The 25,717-nt window shown below is 41.7% G+C and overlaps 1 protein-coding gene across 1 annotated transcript; it reads left to right on the plus strand.

Annotated features, from left to right (window-relative positions):
- Positions 1–13,423: 13,423 nt before the first annotated feature.
- Positions 13,424–24,245, plus strand: LOC120437726. The gene is made up of 6 exons (XM_039608273.1): positions 13,424–14,134; positions 14,436–14,644; positions 19,074–19,191; positions 23,258–23,303; positions 23,397–23,441; positions 24,129–24,245. Exons 1-6 carry the CDS (start codon positions 13,652–13,654, stop codon positions 24,137–24,139), a joined length of 912 nt encoding a protein of 303 aa, XP_039464207.1. The 5' UTR covers positions 13,424–13,651; the 3' UTR covers positions 24,140–24,245.
- Positions 24,246–25,717: the final 1,472 nt, after the last annotated feature.

Raw genomic sequence — 25,717 nt, forward strand, 5'->3', positions numbered from 1 at the left:
CATTCATCAACATATGAACATTACCTGATGCTGCTGAATGAAGCAAAGCAAAGTTACAGAGGTTTACAGACACGGCTAAGCGTTTTGCAATTTTGCATAATTTTAAAAAGTTTAAATTTGTTTGGTAGCCTATTGAACAAAATTAGGTTTTCTTTTCGGTTGTAAATAAAAGGAAAAAACAGCGGCTGACAGCGCTGTAAACAACGGTAGACTTGTGCGTAACAAGCAAGGGAATAATGCAGAAAACAGATTTTTAGACGGGAAACTGTTCTTCAAGTACAGGGAGAGAGAGGGAGAGAGAGCTGTGCATGAAGTGTGATTTTTATCGTGGTGGAAGCAAAACAGCAAAAGTCAGAGGGAATTCATGACGATGTTTATGTGAAGCGTAGTTTGGATCTTCTTTTGCTGCTGCTTCGGTCAATATTGTTTGGTGAGAAATAAAACCTGCAGCGTCAGAATCAGCGCAAAAAGACGTAAAAACGAAGCACGGACCCGCCGACACATGAGAATCAGTGAGCTGTCCTTTCAGCCCCGACCGTGTCAGTGTCGTCGGGTGAGAAAGGCGACATCTCACTGATTCTGATCCGTCAGCGGTTCCGCGCTTTGTGTTTGCGTCTTTGTGCAGAATCCGTGTACCTGTCACTTACTGTTTTAGCTGTTTGGTGGTTGTTGAAATTTTTGTGAGGTTTAACCTGAGATTCTGGCATTTCGGGCAAAATAAAGTTATATTAAAAATCGATTCAGGATTTTAATTAAACAATATCACGTTTTCCAAGCGAGAATCGATTTTAATCGATAATCAAAACCCGCCCCTATAACTGTGTAATCATGCTTATGTACATCTGGATAATGACACAAACTGTGTGGCGCTTCACTTTTTAATAAACTAAAAGACATAAATCAGGTTATAGGATCTGTAGTGTTGTTTATTTATATTATGGTACTTATCATTTGTGATATTTATTACTGTGTGCATACTTTATTGGAAGAGAAAACAAATCTCTTCCTTGCAGGCTCCATCGAAGAAGAAATGCTCAAGTAACTATGTAGCACGTACGTAATCCAATTCCGCAACACAATGTGATGGGGGAATCAGCTGTTTGCTGCCCATTTTATTTCGAATCTGGCGCGAACCAGTGAACCAGTTCCCGAATCAGTCACGTGGTACGGACTGCCCGCGAAGCCTCGAACGTCACTGCATACGTAATCAAAGCAAGCCTCGATACGCGCTTCACAGACACGCCCCCGAGATTACCCGAAGCGCGATTCGAAGCTTCGACACACAGGACACATCACTACCGAAAACGTGGAAGCACTTTTGCAAATATGTGATATTTTGATAAATTAAGTAGATATTTGAGCTTTACACAGCTACATTCTCGCCTGAAGATATGTTAAAAGGTTATTTTGTGACCCAGAAAGGGTAGTCTGAGGAAAAGGAGGATCGCATTTGTCGGCTGGTTGTCGGAGCCTGTGCGTACTTGTAAGCGCGGCAATGGCGGAGGAGCGTGGCTAACAAACTTATTACTTTTTCTGGGTCACCAAACTTTTAAGATATTTTCAGGCGAGAATGTAGCTGTGTAAAATTCAAATATCTGCTCGATTTATCAAGACATCACATATTTGCAAAAGTGCTCCGACGTTTTCGGAGACGTCTGTTGTTTTTTTTTTTTTTTTTTCATGCTTTGTGGCAGCTTTTGAACATCTGTGGCATCTATTAATGTCAAATCTAGTCTTTATTTAACAACATAAGCAAACTCTATGTTACAATGATTGCACAGCCATTAAGAATCAAATCGGTTTCTGAAAAATGTTCTTTTTTTCCTCCCTCTGCTTGCTTCTTACTGTCTTTGAGGCCGATCGGGACCAGCACTCCTGTCTTTGGACAGAAAGACATCAACTCAGTGATAAGTATTTTGGTTTTCCAATATATTAGCAATTGTCAGTGACATTTATATTAATCAGGCTGAACTTTAATCATACTTTAGATCCGCCTGTTTTACTTATTTTTTTATTTGTGCTTTGGTTTGGGGAAGTTGTTTCTTCACTGATCTTTTCCTGTCTTCTGTTATTAGACTTGGGATGTGACTGCACTATGCTGTTGCTAGTGACTCCAGTTAATTCTACAAGACATGCTGTGTAAGTAAACAAACAACAACAGTTTGGTCTGCATTTCTTGAAAGATCACATCCCCCAAACTTAGTTTAGAGGGTCTACACTGTATATAGTGAAGTCTGCAAGTTTTCTAACAGCAAAATTTGTTTTGTGCCCAAATCATTTTGCACATCATTAGAATGAAAGTTATTGGCCATCTTTGCATAGCCCTTTTTAAAATGATGCTTTCATGACATTATTGTATGTTGAGTGGTGGTCACGGCTATCCAGACTAACAGTGGGACATTGAATGTCACCTCTCCGGTGGGGAAGGGGGCCTGAGATCGTCTAAATTGGAGTTTGTTTTATACCAAATGCAGAAAAAAAATGTTTTAAGAAAGCAATGAAGTTCATGTTCCAAAAAGTATGATTGCTTGCAGGACAACAGGAGAGATGAGTCCTCCATCACAGATGGTGTGGTCAGTGAAGATGGTCGCCTGCAGGTTCAAGCTCATTGCATCGCCAACCCACATCCACTGTACTTAAGGGAAGTTAAAGACTTTCTTCTGCACCTACATTTGGATCACCTCGATCCATGACAGTCATTCAGGCAGTAATGCCTGGACTGGAAACAAGCATCCTTAAAATAATACAACATTCCAGCTCATGTGTTGGAATGAAAAACAAATGTGTTGTTTAAATCAGAGACTGCACTTGTGACAGAACGATAAATATTTTATTTTGATTATATAAGTAAGTACAAAACAAACTTGTGGTAGGCCTAAACTTATTTTCAGAATAATTACATCTGAGACTTTGTTTCATTGTAACATAACAGTGATGGCAATATAACTGTTTGTTGTTCAAGAGAACAGTGTCCAGTATGTTGGCTGTTATACTTTGTTGTGTTTGAAAATAAAAGTTGGGCTGATATTAACATCATTACAAAATGTGTTGTTAATTATTTTTAATCATATTCATGGAACCACAAATTGTTTTTTCATTTAGTTGAACTTAACATGTTTGTCAGTAGGTAAACAATTAGTATTGTACAGTCAGAAATATCAAGTTATTCTTAATACTGCAGACTTGCAATGATGACTGTTGTCCTAACAGTCATCTTAAGTAAGCTTTACTTAGTTTTTTTGAGGCAACGAGTTTCCTTAATTTTTTTGAGTTCTGGGAACTAACAAGGTTGTACAGTGTACTCAAAATGGGTAAGTTGCCTCAACTTGGTCATCTTACGTAAACTTCATCCAATTTTTTTGAGTTCTGGGAACAAATGAGCTGGGAGCTAATTAGATTTTACAGTGCAAAGCCCCCAGGGGCGAGGCAAGGCAAAGCAGGAGGAACAAAATTGGACAGCCAACAGAACGGAACACAAGGCAAAACAAGACAAGACAAGACAGCAGCTAGGCAGGCGGTTGGTCCCCGAGCAGGGGTCCGTTCTTCGTACCTCGCTAAGTAAGTTAGCCGGATTTGAATGTTGACGATTTCGCGTGATCTTGGATCGTTCGGTTCTCCGAAGCTCATCTGGGACTTGCTGTCATAGCAACAGATCCGTAAGCGTAAACCTGCTCGGGAGCAGGTTTACTTTATGTAAACAGGATTAGATCGCGGCCACTCAGGTATGTCCGCTGCAGTTATATGAAAGCAAGAGCGATATTTCGCCACTGTTTTACCATAAATAAATATTATCAATGTAACTAAAGATAATGCAGCATTCGATTCTTTTATTGATTCCATACAGATACATACAGGTCATTTCCGAAAAAAAGGGAAATGTACTATTAATCATTCCATTACATGTAGTAGATCATGTCAGATGTAATTCATATTTTAGAGTAGCAATAGTAAATTACTACGTGCAATCAAGATGAGAGACCACGGCTATAAAAGCGAAGGTGGATTTGGGAAGTCTGTCGCAGCCATGTCCTGTCCGTTTGTACGCGAGCAAGGAAGGTGCAAGATTGATAAGGAGAGTTTACAGAATTTAGCGTATATTGCGGGATAGACAGGATCCTTTAACTCAGCGCGACGGTGTGCTCATAGAGAGATATCGATTCTCCCGTGAGGGTATTATTTACTTTTTCCCTCTCTCTCTCTCTCTCTCTCTCTCTCCATATATATATATATATATATATATATATATATATATATATATATATATATATATATATATATATATATAGAGAGAGAGAGAGAGAGTGGATTTGGGAAGTCTGTCGCATATATATATATATATATATATATAGAGAGAGAGAGAGAGAGAGAGAGAGAGAGAGAGAGAGAGAGAGGGAAGAAAGTAAATAATACCCTCACGGGAGAATCGATATCTCTCTATGAGCACACCGTCGCGCTGAGTTAAAGGATCCTGTCTATCCCGCAATATACGCTAAATTCTGTAAACTCTCCTTATCAATCTTGCACCTTCCTTGCTCGCGTACAAACGGACAGGACATGGCTGCGACAGACTTCCCAAATCCACCTTCGCTTTTATAGTCGTGGTCTCTCATCTTGATTGCACGTAGTAATTTACTATTACTACTCTAAAATCTGAATTACATCTGACATAATCAAATACATGTAATAGAATGATTAATAGTACATTTCCCTTTTTTTCGGAAATGACCTGTATGTATCTGTATGAAATCAATAAAAGAATCAAATGCTGCATTATCTTTAGTTACATTGATAATATTTATTTATGGTAAAACAGTGGCGAAATATCGCTCTTACTTTCATATAACTGCAGCGGACATACCTGAGTGGCTGCGATCTAATCCTGTTTACATAAAGTAAACCTGCTCCCGAGCAGGTTTACGCTTACGGATCTGTTGCTATGACAGCAAGTCCCAGATGAGCTTCGGAGAACCGAATGATCCAAGATCACGCGAAATCGTCAACATTCAAATCCGGCTAACTTACTTAGCGAGGTACGAAGAACAGGCCCCAGTTGCTAGCGGCAGTTCTTCCAGAAGAAGGCTTAATAAACGGCTGTGCTTTCTGGCTAGCTCGCCGAAAGCAAGACCAAAGAAACCTCTGTCTCCTCCGTTTCCTGAGCTCGCCACAATACTATAAAACACAGGTACATAAAATACCTCACTGATAAAACAATAAATTAAAACAATAGGTTAAACCTTGCTAAAAGCCAGTGAAAAGAGGTGAGTTTTAAGAGCAGTTTTAAAAGTTCCTACGCTTGTGCAGAATCTGATGTGAGGAGGTAAACTGTTCCACAGTCTGGGTGCAGCCACAGCAAAAGCCCTCTCTCCCCTAGTCTTTAATCTGTACCTGGGAACATCTAAAAGCATCAAGTCTGCTGACCTCAAAGATCTCAAATAAATTGTTGCGACTTTCATCCATAAATAAAGCTGCGGCCGGCTGAGTTGGTTGTGTTCCTGTGACGCGCCTCCAATAATCCATAATGAGTCGTACTTGTACTTTGCGTATTTATTTTAAGAACAAAACAAAAACAAACGTTTGTGCTTTCAGTCAATTTACAAATAGCGCATGGATTAACTGGTGTGCCAAAAAATGACGGTCAACAGAAAAGTTTGCCCACAAACCACTCACCCAACACCCCTGCTGCAAACACCGAGATCTGGGGCCCGTTCTTCGTACCTCACTAAGTAAGTTAGCCGGATTTGATTGTTGACGATTTCGCGTGATCTTAGATCGTTCGGTTCTCCGAAGCTCATCTGGGACTTGCTGTCATAGCAACAGATCCGTAAGCGTAAACCTGCTCGGGAGCAGGTTTACTTTATGTAAACAGGATTAGATTGCGGCCACTCAGGTATGTCCGCTTCATTTATACGAAAGCAAGCAACAGCGATATTTCTCCACTGTTTTTCCAGAAATAAATATTATCAATGTAACTAAAGATAATGCAGTATGTTATTCTTTTATTGATTCCATACAGATACATACAGATCATTTCCTTAAAAAGGGAAATGTACTATTAATCATTCTATTACATGTATTTGATTATTTCAGATGTAATTCATATTTTAGAGTAGTAATAGTAAATTACTTCGTGTAATCAAGATGAGGGACCACGGCTATAAAAGCGAAGGTGGATTTGGGAAGTCTGTCGCAGCCATGTCCTGTCCGTTTGTACGCGAGCAAGGAAGGTGCAAGATTGATAAGGAGAGTTTTCAGAATTCAGCGGATATTGCGGGATAGACAGGATCCTTTAGCTCAGCGCGACGGTGTGCTCATAGAGAGATATCGATTTTCCCGTGAGGGTATTATTTTCTTTCTCTCTCTCTCTCTCTCTCTCTCTCTACATATATATATATATATATATATATATATATATATATATATATATATATATATATATATATATATATATATATCTATATATATCCCAACTTACTGTGCATGCTTCAGTCACCCCTTGCATGGGAACAGGTAAAAGTGATGGAGTGTTATGTCAAACTACACACAAAAACCCACAATGTCAATAAATGTCACAGTACAAAAAGGGGTGTGACGAGGGGTGCAGGACCACCACCTGTCTTTATTTGCTCTGCCCTTTTTCGTGGTTGCTGTTGTAAACAAACAAACAGATTATTCAGAGTCTCTTTTCAAGAGACTAAAAGCAATATAAGTGATAAATATTACCATTCTGTAGAATATTCTTATATTTCACTTTTACTTGTTCCCATGTTAGTGGGTCCTGTTGTGGCTCTAATGTGAAAGAGGATATGATGTAATATAATATAATGTGGTATAATATAATATCACATGATATAATGTAATATCATGGATCACTTACGAGTTTAATTTGTCAGCAACTTTCTGCCAGCCCCTCTCCTTGCTTTTGCAGCCTTTGCAGTGTTCCCCTGCGTTTTAATTAGACTCTGAAACTCCTGAAATCCCTCAATCAAGAGTTCTTGGTCTGCTGCCGTGAAATACTGAGCGCGCTCCTTCGACATCTTCGCCGACCAATTACACGGTTGCCGATCAATGTTTCTACTATCGATGCGTAGCCCCTTTTAAGCCACCCAGTGATCTCAGATTACTTCATCCAGCTATACTAATCGTCAACAACAGGTGAGTTCGGAGAACCGGATTAGCGAGCTCAAAGTTAGCGCGATGATTTGATCTTGGATGTGTCATTTGATCTTGGATGTAGTAAGCGAGGTACGAAGAACGGACCCCAGGTAAATAGACTGTGACCACACCCACATGCCATCACCTGAGATGCAGGTAAAGCTATACACCTGTGCCACCATAACAAATAAACAAAACATAAACATTGACTTTGGCTCTTACATAAATGCTAAATCAGACAAACGAAAATAAATAAATATACAAATTTAGTATTTTTCAAATAGAACATGTAAAAATGTTGACAAATTAAGGCACATAAATTCTAATTTCCAGATTTCAGTTTTTCACAACATAAAGCTTTTTTAACCAATAAATACATAAAGTGAATACTATAAATATATAAACTAGTGGTGCAAAGGCTCAAAAATCTCACGGTTCGGATCGGATCACAGTTTTAAGTCACGGATCGGATCAATTTTTGGATCAGCAAAAAAAGGCAAGGCAAGGCAAGACAAGTTTATTTATATAGGACAATTCAACAACAAGGTGATTCAAAGTTCTTTACAGAGACATTAAAAAACAAAAACAAATAAAAAGCATGATTTAAAATTGAAAAAAAAGAAAAAAGGAGGGAACAGTAGATAAAATCAGTAGTTAAATTGTAAGTTTTGAAATTTAAGCTTAAAAGTGTGAATTTGGTGCTTTATTCAAATGCAGCTGAGAACAGGTGAGTCTTCAACCTGGATTTAAATAAACTGAGTGTTTCAGCTGATCTGAGGCTTTCTGGGAGTTTGTTCCAGATATATGGAGCATAAAAGCTGAATGCAGCTTCTCCGTGTCTGGTTCTGACTCTGGGAATTGATAACAGACCGGATCCAGATGACCTGAGAGATCTGGAAGGTTCATACTGGGTCAGGAAGTCACTGATGTATTTTGGTCCTAAACCATTCAGAGCTTTATAGACTAGCATCAGAACTTTAAAATCTATCCTCGAACGGACAGGCAGCCAGTGTAAAGACCTCAGAGCTGGACTGATGTGGTCCACTTTTTTGGTCTCAGTGAGGGCTCGAGCAGCAAAGTTCTGAATGAGCTGTAGTTGTCTGATTGATTTTTTAGGTAGACCTGTAAAGATGCTGTTACAGTAATCAAGCCTACTAAAGACGAATGCATGGACTAGTTGTTCCAGGTCCTGTTGAGACATCAGATCTTTTATCCTTGATATATTCTTGAGGTGATAGTATGTTGACTTTGTTATTGTCTTAATGTGTTTTTCCAACACGTTCTCACTCCCAACTCGTCAAATGTGTGACGCATGGTCAGGCTCCCTCTGCTTCACTTATGGACGCGCAGGGTACCCCCCTCGCGTCGAGAATTGACGTGCAGGGTCCTCCTATTGAATACTATGCTGCTCCCTAAACGTTGTTTATCGACGAAAAGAGATTTCCGCGCAAGAGCCTGTTGTTCGTATATTTATATATTTCCGAAATCACATTGTAGTGACGTATACTGAACACAATATATTATATAATGTAAACAACTACCTGAGAAACAGCAGATACAGCAGATAAATTAATTATAGGCTATTACTTTTGCATTTACGGAGGGAGAGGTGTATGCTGGGTAATGGCACAGCTAGCGACTGGGTGACTTTATTCACCCGCTTCGGCTGTTATCAGTCCATACAATGGGCGTTATTAGCAGAAATTAGTCCCATAGATATGGGCCATCTCCACCTGCTAGATTGTTCAGAAGCTTGTTCTCATCCATCCAGATGGAGGATCAGTAACAGGAGCGTGGAAGACTCCAGAATCCACTCTGGCTGGAATCCGGTGGATACAGCAGTGTTACAGGTGAGACCATTTAAACGGACAGCATTTATAGAATGACTATTAAAAGTCAGCGAGTGTCAATAATGTTAATGTGGTTATGTTAGTAATACACCGAGTGCTAATATAACAGCTTTAAGATGCATTTGTAGATATTATTACGTGTTTTACCGTCTTTATGGTGCTAGCTTAAAGTTACGGTGTAAACGTTAGCTTATATTGTAGTAAAGCTGTTACTGTTTAAACGATGTTGGGACAGAAATATTAGCTTCTGTCATGACTGATGAACTTACTAGTTAATAAAGTTTCCAGTAAAGTGATTAATCGCAGCCACAGATTGACAGTAAATATCTCGATTAGCTTCAATGCATCTGTAATAAATATGTGCACGTTTCAGTGCTTCGTTTAAACTGTATGATACTTATACTGACCCAGGGTCAGTGTAAATACAATCCTAGCTGTGTGAACAAAGCCTGGCTCCTCTAATCCTGCATGACAAACCTCAGGATGCAGGTTATCATGACTCTTTCCTGCTGGCACACCTGTCACACCTGAGAGTCAGCTAGAAACTGCGCTAGCAGTTCTCAATGAACCCAAAAAACTCATTAATATCAAAGCTAAATGTTTTTGGAAGTAGTTTTTAGTTTGTTTTTAGTTTTAGCTATTTTAGGGGGATATCTGTGTGTGCAGGTGACTATTACTGTGCATAATTATTAGGCAACTTAACAAAAAACAAATATATACCCATTTCAATTATTTATTTTTACCAGTGAAACCAATATAACATCTCCACATTCACAAATATACATTTCTGACATTCAAAAACAAAACAAAAACAAGTCAGTGACCAATATAGCCACCTTTCTTTGCAAGGACACTCAAAAGCCTGCCATCCATGGATTCTGTCAGTGTTTTGATCTGTTCACCATCAACATTGCGTGCAGCAGCAACCACAGCCTCCCAGACACTGTTCAGAGAGGTGTACTGTTTTCCCTCCTTGTAAATCTCACATTTGATGATGGACCACAGGTTCTCAATGGGGTTCAGATCAGGTGAACAAGGAGGCCATGTCATTAGTTTTTCTTCTTTTAGACCCTTTCTTGCCAGCCACGCTGTGGAGTACTTGGACGTGTGTGATGGAGCATTGTCCTGCATGAAAATCATGTTTTTCTCGAAGGACGCAGACTTCTTCCTGTACCACTGCTTGAAGAAGGTGTCTTCCAGAAACTGGCAGTAGGACTGGAAGTTGAGCTTGACTCCTTCCTCAACCCGAAAAGGCCCCACAAGCTCATCTTTGATGATACCAGCCCAAACCAGTACTCCACCTCCACCTTGCTGGCGTCTGAGTCGGACTGGAGCTCTCTGCCCTTTACCAATACAGCCACGGGCCCATCCATCTGGCCCATCAAGACTCACTCTCATTTCATCAGTCCATAAAACCTTAGAAAAATCAGTCTTGAGATATTTCTTGGCCCAGTCTTGACGTTTCAGCTTGTGTGTCTTGTTCAGTGGTGGTCGTCTTTCAGCCTTTCTTACCTCGGCCATGTCTCTGAGTATTGCACACCTTGTGCTTTTGGGCACTCCAGTGATGTTGCAGCTCTGAAATATGGCCAAACTGGTGGCAAGTGGCATCTTGGCAGCTGCACGCTTGACTTTTCTCAGTTCATGGGCAGTTATTTTGCGCCTTGGTTTTTCCACACGCTTCTTGCGACCCTGTTGACTATTTTGAATGAAATGCTTGATTGTTCGATGATCACGCTTCAGAAGCTTTGCAATTTTAAGACTGCTGCGTCCCTCTGCAAGATATCTCACTATTTTTGACTTTTCTGAGCCTGTCAAGTCCTTCTTTTGACCCATTTTGCCAAAGGAAAGGAAGTTGCCTAATAATTATGCACACCTGATATAGGGTGTTAATGTCATTAGACCACACCCCTTCTCATTACAGAGATGCACATCACCTAATATGCTTAATTGGTAGTAGGCTTTCGAGCCTATACAGCTTGCAGTAAGACAACATGCATGAAGAAGATGATGTGGACAAAATACTCATTTGCCTAATAATTCTGCACTCCCTGTAGTTTAATCAATCTCAGGGCATGAGGAAAACCGCCTCCATATCCCTGCAGTTACGTGACAGACCTCTCCACATGGGAGAAGTGGACAAGGCCAAGGTCTAATCCTTGAGGGCCAGTGTCATAAAAATATTAAACGTCTCCTCACCGCAACACACCAGAATAAAATTATTAGGTCATTAGCATGCATGCTGAGGTGGCAATTCAACCATTTAATTTATGTGTGTTGGGCTAGGGACACATGAAAAAGTTGCTCAACACAACATTAGACTGACATCCACCTAACCACAGCTAAAAAAACATTTAGAGTAAACTTACTGGGAGACATTTCCCAGGTTAGACGAGTTGAGTTTTTTTTTACGCTGAGATTTCGGTTTGTTTTGGCTCACAATGAAGTCACCGCGTTCAATGTTCCCTTTAAGCTGCGCGCGTGCGCAATTGCACACTGCTGGCATGGTCTCTGCGCAGAAAAAATATGCATTGCGCACAAAAAAAAAAAATCTAACCTGAATTGAAATTAAAGTAAATACTTTAACAATTCTGTTTTGCAGTGTTAGTCAGTAAGTGACTGGCTGCTCCAGAATGGGATTAGAGCGATGCCACCTTATCCCATAGTCCAGCCAATCACGCGATTCACATTCACGTATATGTGCACCCAATCAACGTTATTAACAGGCTATGACAGCGTCCTTATGTGCCGACCCCGGTGTTTTAGCTAGCAAAGCGGCGTGGCTGATGTGGAGTGAAGCCACGTTAATGACAACGTGTACAACCATTGAAGATGTGAGCAGGACAGACGGAACAATTGACGGAAAAAGTGTGGACTTTATACCAGTTTTTAAATTGTGTTGATAGGCCACGTAAAACCAGAGTTATGATTAAAAAAAAATATGCAATGTTTGTTTTTTTTCCTGAATACTATCATTGTTTAAAAATATCCTTTTTAAAAATTTAATTAAGTATTTCACAGCATAGTTTAGGTTTCGGTACGTCAGCTAATTTTAAACATGGAGAATTTGGTCAAAGCACTTTTCACGCTTTCCAAACTGAACATCCAGAAACGTGTAATAATAAATGTTAGGTGGCGCTTGTATCATCCGTCTTTCCTCACACACACTGTCAACCAATAAGTACTCTTTCATGTTGTTGAGTGTTTAGGGGACACTATAATATGTGAAAGTTTCACTTAATAAAGAAAAGCTCTTCATAGATTATATTTGCTGATTGCAAATATGACTGAGCTTCTTACATGAGCAAAGTTCCTCCTTTTGAACAGAGAATGTGTACATGTATATTAATATGAGGCAGACATGAAGGAACATGTAGACTATATGAATACATTTGAATCGTTCAGCTTGAATCTCTAAAAAACATCAGGATGTGCTTTTTTCATTTGGTTTTGAACATATTCATTAAAGGAGTGACTCTATAAAGAACCTGCTCCTAACTGTGGTCACATTAAAGTGCACATGAAACATACATGTATGAAGGTTAATTTACTGCATGGAGCCATTATCTCACAAACTCTCACCGTCTGTCTGTGAAGCCAGATTTAAGAACCAAGTGTTTAAAGTTTTAGACCATGTTTAGAACGGAAGATATGTTTTAGAATGTTTTCGGTACAGAACATGACATCACCTGGTTGTCTGCGAAGGTTCTCAGTCATTGTAGTCTATTGAGCTTGGAAAGAAAGGCATCTGGACTTTCCAGGTTTCCGGGTTGGTTGGTTGGTACTAACAGACATGTTACATGACATGTGGGGAAGTGGGGGAAGTCCACGAGTGGGGAAGTCCTCATTAAAAGTTCCTGTTTCAAAGAAACATCCAACAAAAGGTCAAAGGTGGCAACAGGAGAAAACTGTTGAGGACAGCTTGTGCGCATCTCGTCTTTAACAGAGATTATATGTGCTTTCCAGCCCTGAATATTTTATGTGGATATCTTCTGTACTAATGATGTTATGAGAGATCAAAAATGTTGGAAAAAACAAATTTAAAATTGAATTACAACCCAGTCCTTCTGAACTTTGTGGGGTTATGTTCCAGAAACAGATGAATATTATCATATGTATATTACTAGCACAATGTCAGTATTGAACCTTTCAATATCACAGTATTGTCGGTACATAGCTATTAAGAGACGTTACTTTGGAGATACTCATATGGATCCTCTTGCTGTTTGATGCTGCAGGTATTTAATAAACTTCTGTAAACATCTGTTAAACTGAAATTATTTACTAATGACTTTCATTAGTCTGCTGTCTGGGCTACAGTTGGGTTTAATTTCATTAAACCCTGAATGTGTAACAGAAGAAGAAACAGTGCAATAGAGGTAGATGACCTATGTTTTGGAGGGGGAAGTGTGTGTCTTCTTTTTTTCCCCTGTGTGATGTTTATCAGTGCTGGTGCTGAAATATGGAAGTTTTTGTTTAGAGTATTTCCTGTGTCAGGGCGTTCAGGCTTTGTCCCACTTGCATGGACAGTGTTAGAGCGTGAAAGTCGAACACCTTAGACTATCGGGGCGTGGTCTGAATATAAGCCTGGTGATCAGAGATCGCTCAGAGAGTGATCACTTCTGACAGGAAGCATCAGCCTCCACCTGATCATGCAGACACAAAGAAACAGGAGAGGATATATACAACACTTCATAAACTGTAAGCATCTGTGGCTTAATGAGTTGAAAAAGCTTGCACATGACTTGAAGAACCCGTATCTTTTAAAAGAAAACGTACCCGAGTACCCCCGACCCAAGTTTCACGTGTCTCACCTGAAACATGACACAGAGCGAGGGGCTTTATGTTGGATCAGGACAGACGGTGGCTTCAAGGATCCTCACAGAGGCTTCGGGGATCCACACAAATGGTCACTGGTGTGGTGGAGTCTGGCTGTGAGACCCGAGGAGATCCAGGCAGCCGAGACGATGCTGCTGAAGAAGACCTACCCAAACCAGACGAAAGAGCAGGCTGCGAAGCAGCAGAGATTCCTGTGGAGGTTCGCCACCTCTCCAGCCTTCAGTGAGAAGTCCAGGTATGGCTCATACCGCTTCACCTTCCCCCTGCAGGACGTGCTGACCGCCTACAGCAAGCAGGTATGTCTACATTTACATGGTGGGAAATGTTTTTTCTTCCTGAAGATACAAACATTAGTCAAAACTCAACAACTCTTTATCCATAATAAAAAAACCCTAATGAATCCATCTCATCATACTGAAGAGACACAACGGTCTGGGTTTGTGTCAAACCTACACACTAATAATAATAAACATTGTGTGACCAGGAACAATCTGTCAGTCAGCTTTTCTCTCTGTGTGTTATCAGTACATCATGTACATTACCTCAGGTGTGTGACAGGTGCGAGTCTCCCACTGAAAGATGTTTTGTTGTGTCCAGTTTTGCTTTGGAGCTACGCCCATCATGAGAGTGTTCAGGACTTGCCTGTTCAAACAGGAAGTGCAGTACTCTGTGTTGGTCCACAGCCCAGCCAATCGGGAGCTCTTCTCAGAGTTTCCATTACTTCCTGGTAATGACCCAAACACTGTCTGCGCCTACAGAGATGGACGCTTAATCTGGAGGTCAGAGGCCATGTGTGAAACACACAGGTAAGAAACACTGAGATAAACATCACATTCCCAGACAAAGAAGAAAGTCGGCTCTATGTGACTTTGAGTTATAGTCTGTGCTCATGCTGAACAGGAGGGAAGAATACCTGGCCTTGGAGTATCTGGGATGGTAGGAACATTTGGATATAGGAAACGGGGAGGAACAGTCTGATCTTAACCAGAGTGGTGTTGGTTTTTCACCCATAACAAAGATCATGTTACAGGATAGGGTTGCTCCAAAATGCACTTGTACCAGGGCACGCTGTCAAAGGTCAATGATTAGCTTTGTCATACATCTGAGTGCCCAATTTCAATTTTAATTCAAGGGGTTTCACAATAGTACAAAGCACAAAACCTAGTAGGTGTTACCCTGAGTCAGACAAATGTGTCTCACTCACAAGTGATGGGAAGGTGGAGGATGAGGTTGGGGGTGCGTCCTCAGTAATGTGAGCATCAGACCTTTGAGACGAAGAGAGAGCTAAATCTGAAGGCAAGCATGTTGAATCTACATTCCAGTCTTCAAATATCATAATGATTTCTGAGTAGTGCTAGAAATTGCAGATTTGACAGACACAAGAAGCCAAAACAGGCTTCCCCTGAGGGGTGACTGGATTCAGCTGTAGCAAGACTGAGGAGCCTGGAGTAGAGTTGCTGGTGGTTCACAGTAATGTGAGCACTGAGCAGATGAGGATAATCAGGTGCCTCCTGGATGCCTGGTTTTGGAGGTTGATAACAGAAGGTGTGGAATACATATTGAGGTATGTCTGTAAAGGTTCTCAGTCATCCAGGTGGTCATAGTCTAAAACTGGGCTCACACTGTGCAAATTTTTCAGTCGCGTCATTCAGCTTCTGCTCAAACTGCATGATTGACTCACAGGGGTTATAAGTTTGTAGGTCACGATGCAGGGTTTCACACTATACGGCTCGATGCTCTGATGCGACCTGAGTGCTCAAACTGTGGGTCCATAAAATGAAGGTTATAACAGAAAATTTGTCCCTCGCTCTCCCTCTCTGTCTTTCACTGACACAGACACGCACACCACCACCATCAACTTTGCTAAATTGCTAATGAAGAACATTGATCAGGCAGCTGTGATTGAGCAGCGATGTAAATACAACTATTTTCACGGTTGTTTGGTCATGATAATTTTGTGAGGCCACATCGAAAAGGCTCGGATGAGCTTTCCAAAGTTCTACAAGTGCCTTCATCACTTGTGTCCAGATCACACGTTGCACTGACGTGCTACTCCATCTTTTTCACCGACGTTTATGTGTTTGTGCGTGCGCAATGTGAGCGGCTGTGGTGACACCCTCACGACCAAGCGATTGATGATTGGGAGCTGGTCGTGAGGTGTTAATCGCTTCTCGTTACCCAACGTATACTACACGATGCACGATGAAGGCCAAAATCGGGCCGATAACCAAAACGGTCGCATGACTCAAAAATCGGCTCAAAATGGGCTAAACATTGCACAGTGTAAGCCCAGCATAAGGACTGTGGAAAGAAAAGCATCTGGAATTCTTTAACCCTCTGGGGTCGACAGATTCGCGGGCGCGCCAAAATCGCATGACTGATTTAAGACGACACAGCAACAAGATGCAGTGACCCAGAGTCTCCATTTCAACTTGGGTTGAAAAGTGTGGACTTCAAACTTTATACCAGTTTTTAAATTGTGTCGACAGGGCACGTAAAACCAGAGTTATGATAAAAAAATAAACACAATGTTTTTTCTGATCAAAACAGTGGGAAGAAATGGTAAAAACGGCGTTTTCTAAGGACAGCGCTAGCAAACACTCTCTGCTTGCAAGTGAAAAAAGAAAAAGAAAAAACACCCCTTCCCTATTAGTGTTAAAGTTTATCATGTCAAGCAATCAAAAAATGGTATAGCAACATGTGGCATTTGGTTGTTTAGGAAGAAGGGAAAGTTTTAGGAGTGACACTGGCGAGAGAAAGAGAGAGAGCGAGTCTTCACATGTCTGATATTTGTGACGTTTAGTGTGTTTGGAGGCTATAGTAAGCAGTGATGGGAGTAACAGCTTTACAAGTAACAGCGTTATTTTCTTCAGTAACGAGTAATCTAACTAATTACTATTCCTATCGTTACAACGCCGTTACTGTTACTAACAAGAAAATGCGGTTGCGTTACTATTTTTCAACAAACAGACGGTTAACGCTGTGTTCAGCTTACTGCACCTTAAATAAGTTGCACGGAAGTAGCTGTAAGTAATCTGGGTGCTAGAGACGATCACTTTTTGGCACAACACCTGGAGCTAAGGGGGCAAAACAATCACATGAGTGCTGCTGTTTGACTGAGGAAGAATAAAGTAGTCGTGGTAAGCCAATCACATGACCACTTAAAGACAAAGCAACAAGGTGATTTATACCAGTTTGTAATTGTGTTGATAGGCCATGTAAAACCAGATTCATGATAAACAATATATACGCGGCGTTTTTTCCTCAATAGTTTCGTCACGTTTACTGTCTAAGGATAGCGCAGCAAGCACTCTCTGCTTAGCAAAAAATAATAAAATAAACAACAGCCCGTTCATTTTGGTGGAAAGATGTACCATGTCAATCAAATCAAAAAATGATATGGGAACATGACATTTGGTTGTTTTAGAAGAGGGGAAGTTTTAGGAGTGATGGCGAGAGAGAGAGAGAGAGAGAGAGAGAGAGAGAGAGTGAGAGGAAGAAAGACAGCAGAAAGAGAGAGAGAGCAAGTTTTGAGATGTGAGATTTGTGACGTTTAGCGTGTTTGGAGTGTGTAGTTAATGTGTTGTCTTGTGTAGTTAGTGTGTAGTGTTGTGGATAGTTTTGTGTTGTGTGTCAGAACAATGAGGCGACTGCTGTCTCCAGGTAGAAACAGGAGTGATACACCTGCTGCTGTCAGACCTGCAGGTATCAGGCTGTGATGTTCTCCTTTATAGTGGACAGAAATTATTTTTTTGGAGTGGCACAAATAATTTGTGTGGCATCTTATTGAAGAACAGCTGATTGTTCTCTAAATAGTTTGAAATGGTTATTTTAAAAAAGGGTAAAAGGTAAATGGATGCAAATAACTTTGTTGTTTGCAAAACGTGTGCATAGGATTTCAATATTAACAATTTATATTTGCATTTAAAGTTATGAAATATGAGTCAATAAACATGTTTGTGGTTGTTATAGTAAAAAATATAACTTTCTAATCGGATTTCATGTTTTTTGTCTGATTTTAGATCAATTGTGTTAATACAGTATTTTAAAATGAAAATGTAAATTCAGACATGTGAGGTTGTGCTGAAAAGAATGATGTCAAACAAGGCAAAGTAAATAGATTTTAAAGGTGAAATGTAGAGGTAAAATTAAAAGCAGTCAAAAATGTCCAATTATAACCTGGACCCCAGATGGTTAAACATTTTTTTAAAGTAACGCAATAGTTACTTAATTATTGCATCAGTTATACCAGTGAATGTCACATTTGCTCCAAAAAAGCCACCAAAGGCAGATTCCAGTGTAAACGCTGTCTCCACATGGAAAACAAGGTTGTTGGATCTAATGTCAGACTTTGCTGGCGCAGAGGTTCGTCACTGTGAACAAAAGTAAGACACTCCGTACGGTTCTCACTTGCTAGCAAGGGAAGTCCGGCAAGATGTTCAGCCGACTTTGAACTGATTTCCTTTGCAGGCCCTTTCATTGACCACTGTCGGTTATACAAACACAGTAAAACTGCTTTAAACTGGTTACACAATGTAAAACCCATATAGTGTGCTGTAAAAGCTAAGGCACTGTGTGCCCATGTGCAAGCACGTGTGAGTGTCTTGCTTTTGTTCACAGTGACGAACCTCTGCGCCAGTAAGGTCTGACATTAGACCCAACAGGGACTGATACAGCTCCTGTTGTCAGACCTGCAGGGTTCAGGCCTGAGGTATTCTCCTCTGTCTTAAAGTGGACAGAAACTAATATTTGAAATGACACAAATAATTTGTGTGCCTTCTTATTTGATGCAGAATACCTGATTGTTTTGTAAATAGTTTTAAATGGTTATATAAATAACACCTGAGGCCTTGGCTGCATTTTTAGGTAAATAGTACCATATAACTTTGTTGTTTGCAAAGCTTGTGCATAATTTTTAGAAATGTATAATTTCTATTTCCATTTGAAATTATGAAAATGATTTGTTAAACATGTTTGTGGTTTTTACAGTAAAAAATATAACTTTTTTTTTTACTGCTGCCACTATAACCTTGGGTAAGTGGATAGGTGGAGCCATTGCATAGACAATTAACTAAATTTAAAAAGTTTCCTCCTGTCATCCAGTCAGCTGATCTTTTCCAATAATTTTACCTATATATTTAAATATATTTAAGGCTTACTTACTGTCTGCTTTACATGCAGTCAGATAAAACTGCCACACTGATAGTGTCTTTTTGTCTTTGGTCTTCCTCTCAGGTACAAGCTGATCCACAGACCTGATACAAGCCAGATGCACACTCTGAAGTTGTTTAGACAGCCTCAGTTTTATCTTTGGGATAATGTTGCCATCGCCCTGCATGTGGAGAACGGACAGGTGGTAATGAGATATTTAGGCTGTAAATAACAAATAAATAAAAAAATGTAAATAACAAACTACCCCCTCTGAATTGCAGTTTTATTGTGGTGGAGGGGTTTGTGTGTCCCAGAGATCGGGTGTTTCGGGGGCTTTGTTGTTGGGGTGTTTGCGGTGGCCAGCACACACTTGTGGAATGATCCAGACTCCAGGGGACTGACTCAGGAACCAGTCTCTGGCTCAGGAACCAGTCTCCTGGAGAGGGCTTGGACTTTGTCTCAGTCTGGAGTTTCCCTTGTTGAGAGGTGGCAGGCTGGGGTGGATATCTTAGTATCCCCTAGTTTTCCCTGGTGGACAAGAGGGTTTGTTTCCTGCACCTTCAGGTCAGAGAATAGGTCCTGATTGTCATCTGTGCCTATGTGCCAAACAGCAGTTTAGAGTAACTGGCCTTCCTGGAGTCCTTGAGTGGGGTGCTTGAGGGTGCTCCACCTGGAGACTTTTGTCTTACTGGGAGAATTAAATGCTAATGCAGGAAACAGCAGTGAGACCTGGAAGTGTGTGATTGGGAGGTACAGTCTGCCATATGTCTGCCATAGCTGGACTTCTGTGTGAACCACAGTTTGTCCATAATGAAACACATTGTTTGAATGCAAGGGTGTCCATAAGTCCACATGGCACTAGGACACCCCATACCACAGGTCGATGATCAATTTTGTAATTGTAATTGTATCATCAGATCTGTGGCCATATGTTCTGGACATTTGGGTGAAGAAAGATGCTGAGCTGTGAGCTGATCACCACCTAGTGGTGAATTCGATCAGGTAGCTGAGGAGGATGCAGGACAGACCTGGTACACCTAAACGTAAAGTGAGTGTTTGCTGAGAAGGCCTGGCAGAGGCCCCCGTCTGCGAGATCTTCAGCTCCCATCTCAGGCAGACCTTCAACAGAAACATGGGGACATGTTCAGCACCTCCATTGCTGAAGATGTTGCACTGAGCTGTGGCTGCAAGGTCGTTGGTGCCTGTTGAGGTGGTAACCCCCAAACCAGATGCAGGACACTGGAGCCCTGCTGATTTTGACTGAGGATATTATCGGGTAGTGGAAGGAATACATCAATGACCTCCTTAATCTCAATGACAAGTAGAGGAAGCAGAGTCTGGAGACCTGGGGAGTGACTAGTTCATCACTAGGGTGAGATCACTGAGGCAATTAAGCAACTCCTTGGTGGCGGGGCCCTCGGTGTGGATGAAGTTTCTGAAGGCTTTGGATGTTGCAGGGCTGTCTTGGTTGATATGATTTCACAATGTTGTGTGGAGATCAGGGGCAATACCTCTGGACTGGCAGAATGGGATGGTGGTTCCCATCTTCAAGAACGGGGACTAGAGGGTGTGCTCCACCTTTACGGGAATTCCACTGCTCAGTTTCCTCGGGAAAGTGTATGTCAGGGTTGATGTGTGGGTTCCTCTCCCTAACAGGTAGGTGAGGAGTTTAACCATCTGTGAGGGGCTCAAAGTAGAGCCATTACTCCTCCACATCGAAAGGAGCCAGTTAAGGTGGTTCGGCCATAAAATAAGGAAGCCTCCTGGGTGACCTACTGGGTGAGGTGTTCTGGGCGTTTTCCACTGGGAGGGTGTCACGGGGGCAGACACAGGACACACTGGAGAGATTTTTTATTGGAATTCCTTTTTTTTAAAATTCATGTTTTGGATGGACAGAAACATTTACACACATACAACAGGAGTAATAATATTGTCAGTTCTCTGTCCGTTTCTTAATAGCAACAAACAAATAAGGACTAACAATAACTAAAGAAAACCAACAGGGAAAAAAAACCCCAGGAGAAACAAAATAAGAAACCGCCTCCTGGGAAACACCAGCAAAAACAAAAGCAAAAGGGGCAGAACACCCAGGTGCCTAAAAACAAATCACAACCTTGACCACTGGTTACATTAAATAATTTCTTCCCTCTACTGGCTGTCAAAGAAAAAGCACAACAACAACAACAATACCAACGACACATGAAAAACAAAATAACAAAACAAACACCAAAAAGTCAATGTACAACTAAAAGGAACGCCAGACCTGCTCAAAAATATCTTCTCTCCCCTTAATTTTGTACATAACCTGTTCATATAATGCCATCTTGGACATTTGTTCAGACCATTCCCTGAAAGAACAGGGGCTGGATGACTTCCAGCGCCTCAGTATTATCCTGCATCCTGTTATGAAAGCCAGACGCATCCATAGTCTCTGTCTTCTGGAGAGGATACTGTTGTCAGGTAACAGACCCAGGACACACACAGCTGGAGACTTAGAAAGATTAAGCTTAAAAATATCATTCACCAAGTTAATGATCCCGTCCCACAAATAATCATTTTTCCTGCATGCATATAACATATGAACTAGGGTCCCGGCTTCCTCCTGATATTTCCAACAGGTGTCATTGTCAACAAGCTTCAGCCTGACTAATTTACTGGGAGTCCAGTAATTTCTGTGAAGCAACTTGTATTGGATAAGTTGAGACTGTGTTTCAGGTGAGCAACCATACCATGATGAGACCAGCTTCTTCCAACTGTCCTCTAAAATCTGAATTCCCAGATCCTTCTCCCAGCACTGCCTTAGTCCCCCCAAATTGGGAGAGTGCACCTCTGAAGATCCCGTAGAATTTGGATGCCCTGATTCTATTAATGCCAGGAGCTGCAAACACCTCCTGAATACTAGATGGAGGGTCTGGGTTATTATTCAAAATGGCTTTAATACAGTGTCTAATTTGAAAAAACCTCCAAATTTCCCTTGGATCCAGATTAAATTCTCGTCTGATTTTCGCAAACGATTTCATGCCAGTCTGCCCAAATAAATCCCCCACCTGATTGATACCTGCCCTAGCCCAAGTCTCCCACCTGACCGTTTTGTTTTTTTCAATTAATATTTTCTTATTATACCAGATAGAGGCACTAGAGGTAAGATAGGGGCTAGTGTTGATATTGTGTTGATTAAAAGATGCCTTTTTGCCTGCTCACACAAAACCCTCCACACATGTATTATAAAGCTTTAGCAAGTTATGTGGGACTGCTATAGGTAACATGTGGAGAAAGTACTGGAATTTAGAAGCAATAATCATCTTCACCAGGTTAATTCTGCCCAGAAGGGACAGATTTATATTAACCCAATTCTGCAAAAGCGGACGAATGTTTTGAATCACTAGGGAGATATTTACTTGCATTATGTTATCTAAACCAGGGGTCAATTTAATCCCCAAGTAGGTCAAACCCTCGAGCATCCACTTGAACTGCCATGAGCTCCTAATGGCTGGAGGACACAGTTTAGAAATGGGCATAGCTTCCGACTTTGACTAATTTATGGTGTAGCCAGAAATTGCAGAGAAGGAATCAATAATTGAGGAGATTGCAGGAACGGCCTGTTCTGGGTTACTTGAAATCAATCAAATGTCATCTGCATACAAAAAAGTTTTATGTTCTTCTTGACCTATATCCACCCCTCTGATCTGCTTACATTCACGTAGTGCAATAGCCAGAGGCTCCAAAAACAGGGCAAAAATGAGAGGTGATAAGGGTGAACCTTATCTAGTGCCCCGACTTAACGAAAAGGAGGGTGACATTATCCCATTGGTAGTAACTGTAGCCATTGGATCTGTGTGTACCACCTGAATCCACTGCCTGAAAATGGGACCAAAACCGAATCTCTTCAACATATAAAACAGAAAGGGATACTCAACGTTATCGAAGGCCTTCTCTTTTTTTTCTCCTCTTTTTTTTTATTGGAATTCCAATAAAATTTATCCATGTTTGTAGCTGTAATGTGACAAAATGTGGAAAAGTTCAAGGGAGCCGAATACTTTTGCAAGCCACTGTATCTCTTTGCTGGCCTGGGAACACCTTGGTGTCCCTCCAAACAAGCTGGAGGAGGTGGTTGCTGTCTCCATAACCCAGACTCTGATAAGTGGAAGATGATGGATGGATGGCACAAACTCACAGGCTGATGTGTGTCTGATAGTTTAGCTCATAACTAATCTTTGTAGTCTCTAAGCTTTATTTTGAACTTTCTTTTGTTTTCTTTTCCTTTTCAGGTACTAAAGTTTGATTCTGACCAACTGAGAGAGAACCTGAAGTTCTGTGAGCCAGACAGACCTACAATCACACCCAACTTCTATTTTGATCATTTTGAAAATGCTAAAATCTTGGTTAACCAATTGTGGCCTGACTCAGACACCGTGCTGGAGGAAGAGCCTTCACTCGAACTCAGTTTTAAAGGTAATTAATCCATAACTGATACTAACATTTCCTTTATTGGACTAGGTGAAGATGTCAGGTTTATGCTTTGATACAAAACTTTATTCAATGTTTTCCTAAAAACCACTAAAGCCAGTTGTTTGTGGGACTTTGGTCCAGTGGGAATCCACAGATCAAGCTAATGGTTCAGATGACGCATCACAGATACCTGCTAATCAGTGCTTACTACCATCCAGAGAAATCTATGGAATTTCACCAAAGCTTTCATTCAGACTTTCAGACGTTCTATTACAGTAACCTCAGAGCAGCTATGTTATTGGTCAGGTGGTGTAATTAAAAATGCTTAAAAAAAGGGCTCCAACAGCAAAAACATGGTCCAGAGGTCTAGTTCAGATGAAGCTAGCAGCTACAGCCACCTGTGTCACCATCCACCTGTCAGTCACAGAGTCCATGCCCCTATTAATGCAGACTTTATACAATTTAAAAAGGTGTAATGAAAGTAGAGAGGATCTACAGAGACAAAACAGTTTGTGTATCAGGCTGTAAACATGTTTAATTCTTCTGTAAAGCTTTAACATGGGAGTCTATGGGACTGACTGACTGCTGCCTCTGCTAGCATTAAACATTGGCTTCAGTTTTGGAATAAAGACCACGTCTGTCTCTAAAATATTCCCCTCTTTCTCGCTCTTTCTTTCCATGACAAAACAGAAGAGGATTAAAGACTTTACTGAAGTTTGAAGCCTGCCTGCAGTGAGATGACGCCTCCAGTTTAATCTCTGTTTGTTTCCTGTTCTGTATTTTAGACCAACCAAGCGTATTGTTTGGTAGCGGTGTGGTTACAGCTTTTGAATTGGCACATTCATGGGGTTTGAACCTATAAATTCATACATTGTTGTGTTGTTTTAACCTTTGGTGATAAGACAGGTATCTGCCGAGGGGGCGGTGTGGCAGCAATTTTTCACACTAGCCTAAAAACCAATGAAAGACCAAGACAGACTCTTAATTCATTTGAAAGCCTGATGCTTAACCTTGTCCACCCCAGCTGTAAAGCTCAGAAACCAGTCTTATTTGTTATCATCTATCCTCCACCTGGGCCTTACACAGAGTTTCTGTCTGATTTCCGAGACTTTTTATCTCATTTAGTGCTCAGCTCAGATAAAATCATTATTGTGGGTGATTTTAATATTCATGTAGATGCTAAAAATGACAGCCTTGTGGTGGACCACTGGAGGGCTCCACTCACACCCAGTCCTCAGGAAGTGTTGTTGTTATGTTTTGGAGGGAAAAGAGTTCAGTTCTGTGGTGATGAGATTAAACGACGAGTGATAATCGAGAGCTCTCGTGTCGTCTGTGTTTACCTCCACATTGGTGACCCCTGACTCGAACATGCTGCAGTCCGATGGTGGCACCGACTCCGCTCTGGATGCATCAGCAGCCGCCAGCCCTCTGCCTCCGGCTGCGTTTGCTGTGTCGCTCGAGCTGCCGGACTTTTGGCTTCACGATCCCCCGTCGTGGTTCGTGCACGTGGAGGCTCAGTTCGCCCTTCGTGGCATCTCGGCTAACGACACGAAATATCACCAGGTGGTGGCCTCTCTCGACCCGCTAGCCACCCGTCGTGCGTTGCCTCTCCTCCGGGACCCACCTGCCCGAGGGAAGTACGCCGCCCTTAAGGAGCTGCTTCTTCAGCGCTATGCCCTCTCCGACGCAGAGCGAGCCGAGAAGCTCCTCTCCCTCTCAGGCCTGGGTGGCGGTACGGCTCTCGAACTGATGGAGCGCATGCTGTCCTTTCTCGGTCCGGACGACGGGGGATTCCTGTTCGCCCACATCTTCCTCCGACAGCTGCCGGCGGCCGTGAGAGCCGGCCTCGCCAACTCTCCACTTCTGGGCACGAAGGATTATCGCTCCCTGGCTGAGGACGCGGATCGTATTCTCTTGGCTACCCGTGCTTTCCACGATCATGACCTAGTTCCAGCCTCGCCTCCTACTTCCCCGCTGACCTGCCCCGACGTGTCCGCTCCTTCACTGGCGGCAAAGGTCGCGGCACAGCCACACCGCGGACGGGACCTCTGTTTCTACCATCAGCGTTTTGGCCCCAGAGCGCGCCACTGTTTGCTGCCTTGTGTTTTTCCTACCCTGGGTCACGGGACCCGACAGCGCGCTGTAGCGGCCGCGACCGCTGGCGACAAAGAAAAGCTGCTCTTCATAGAAGATTCGCGCTCCGGGAGACGTTTCCTGGTCGACTCCGGCTCACAGAAGAGCCTCCTTCCCCCGTCCGGCGCCGACAGTTTAGCAGCGGG

This window comes from Oreochromis aureus, linkage group 3 (assembly GCF_013358895.1).
Source record: "Oreochromis aureus strain Israel breed Guangdong linkage group 3, ZZ_aureus, whole genome shotgun sequence".
Lineage (NCBI taxonomy): Eukaryota > Metazoa > Chordata > Actinopteri > Cichliformes > Cichlidae > Oreochromis > Oreochromis aureus.

Excerpts from the sequence above, each read along its gene's own strand:
- LOC120437726 (XM_039608273.1), top strand. The coding sequence starts at position 13,652 with ATGCAGACACAAAGAAACAGGAGAGGATATATACAACACTTCATAAAC. Across the intron at positions 14,135-14,435 it reads TGACCGCCTACAGCAAGCAG|TTTTGCTTTGGAGCTACGCC; the intron begins GTATGTCTACAT and ends TGTTGTGTCCAG. Across the intron at positions 19,192-23,257 it reads TGCATGTGGAGAACGGACAG|GTACTAAAGTTTGATTCTGA; the intron begins GTGGTAATGAGA and ends TTTCCTTTTCAG.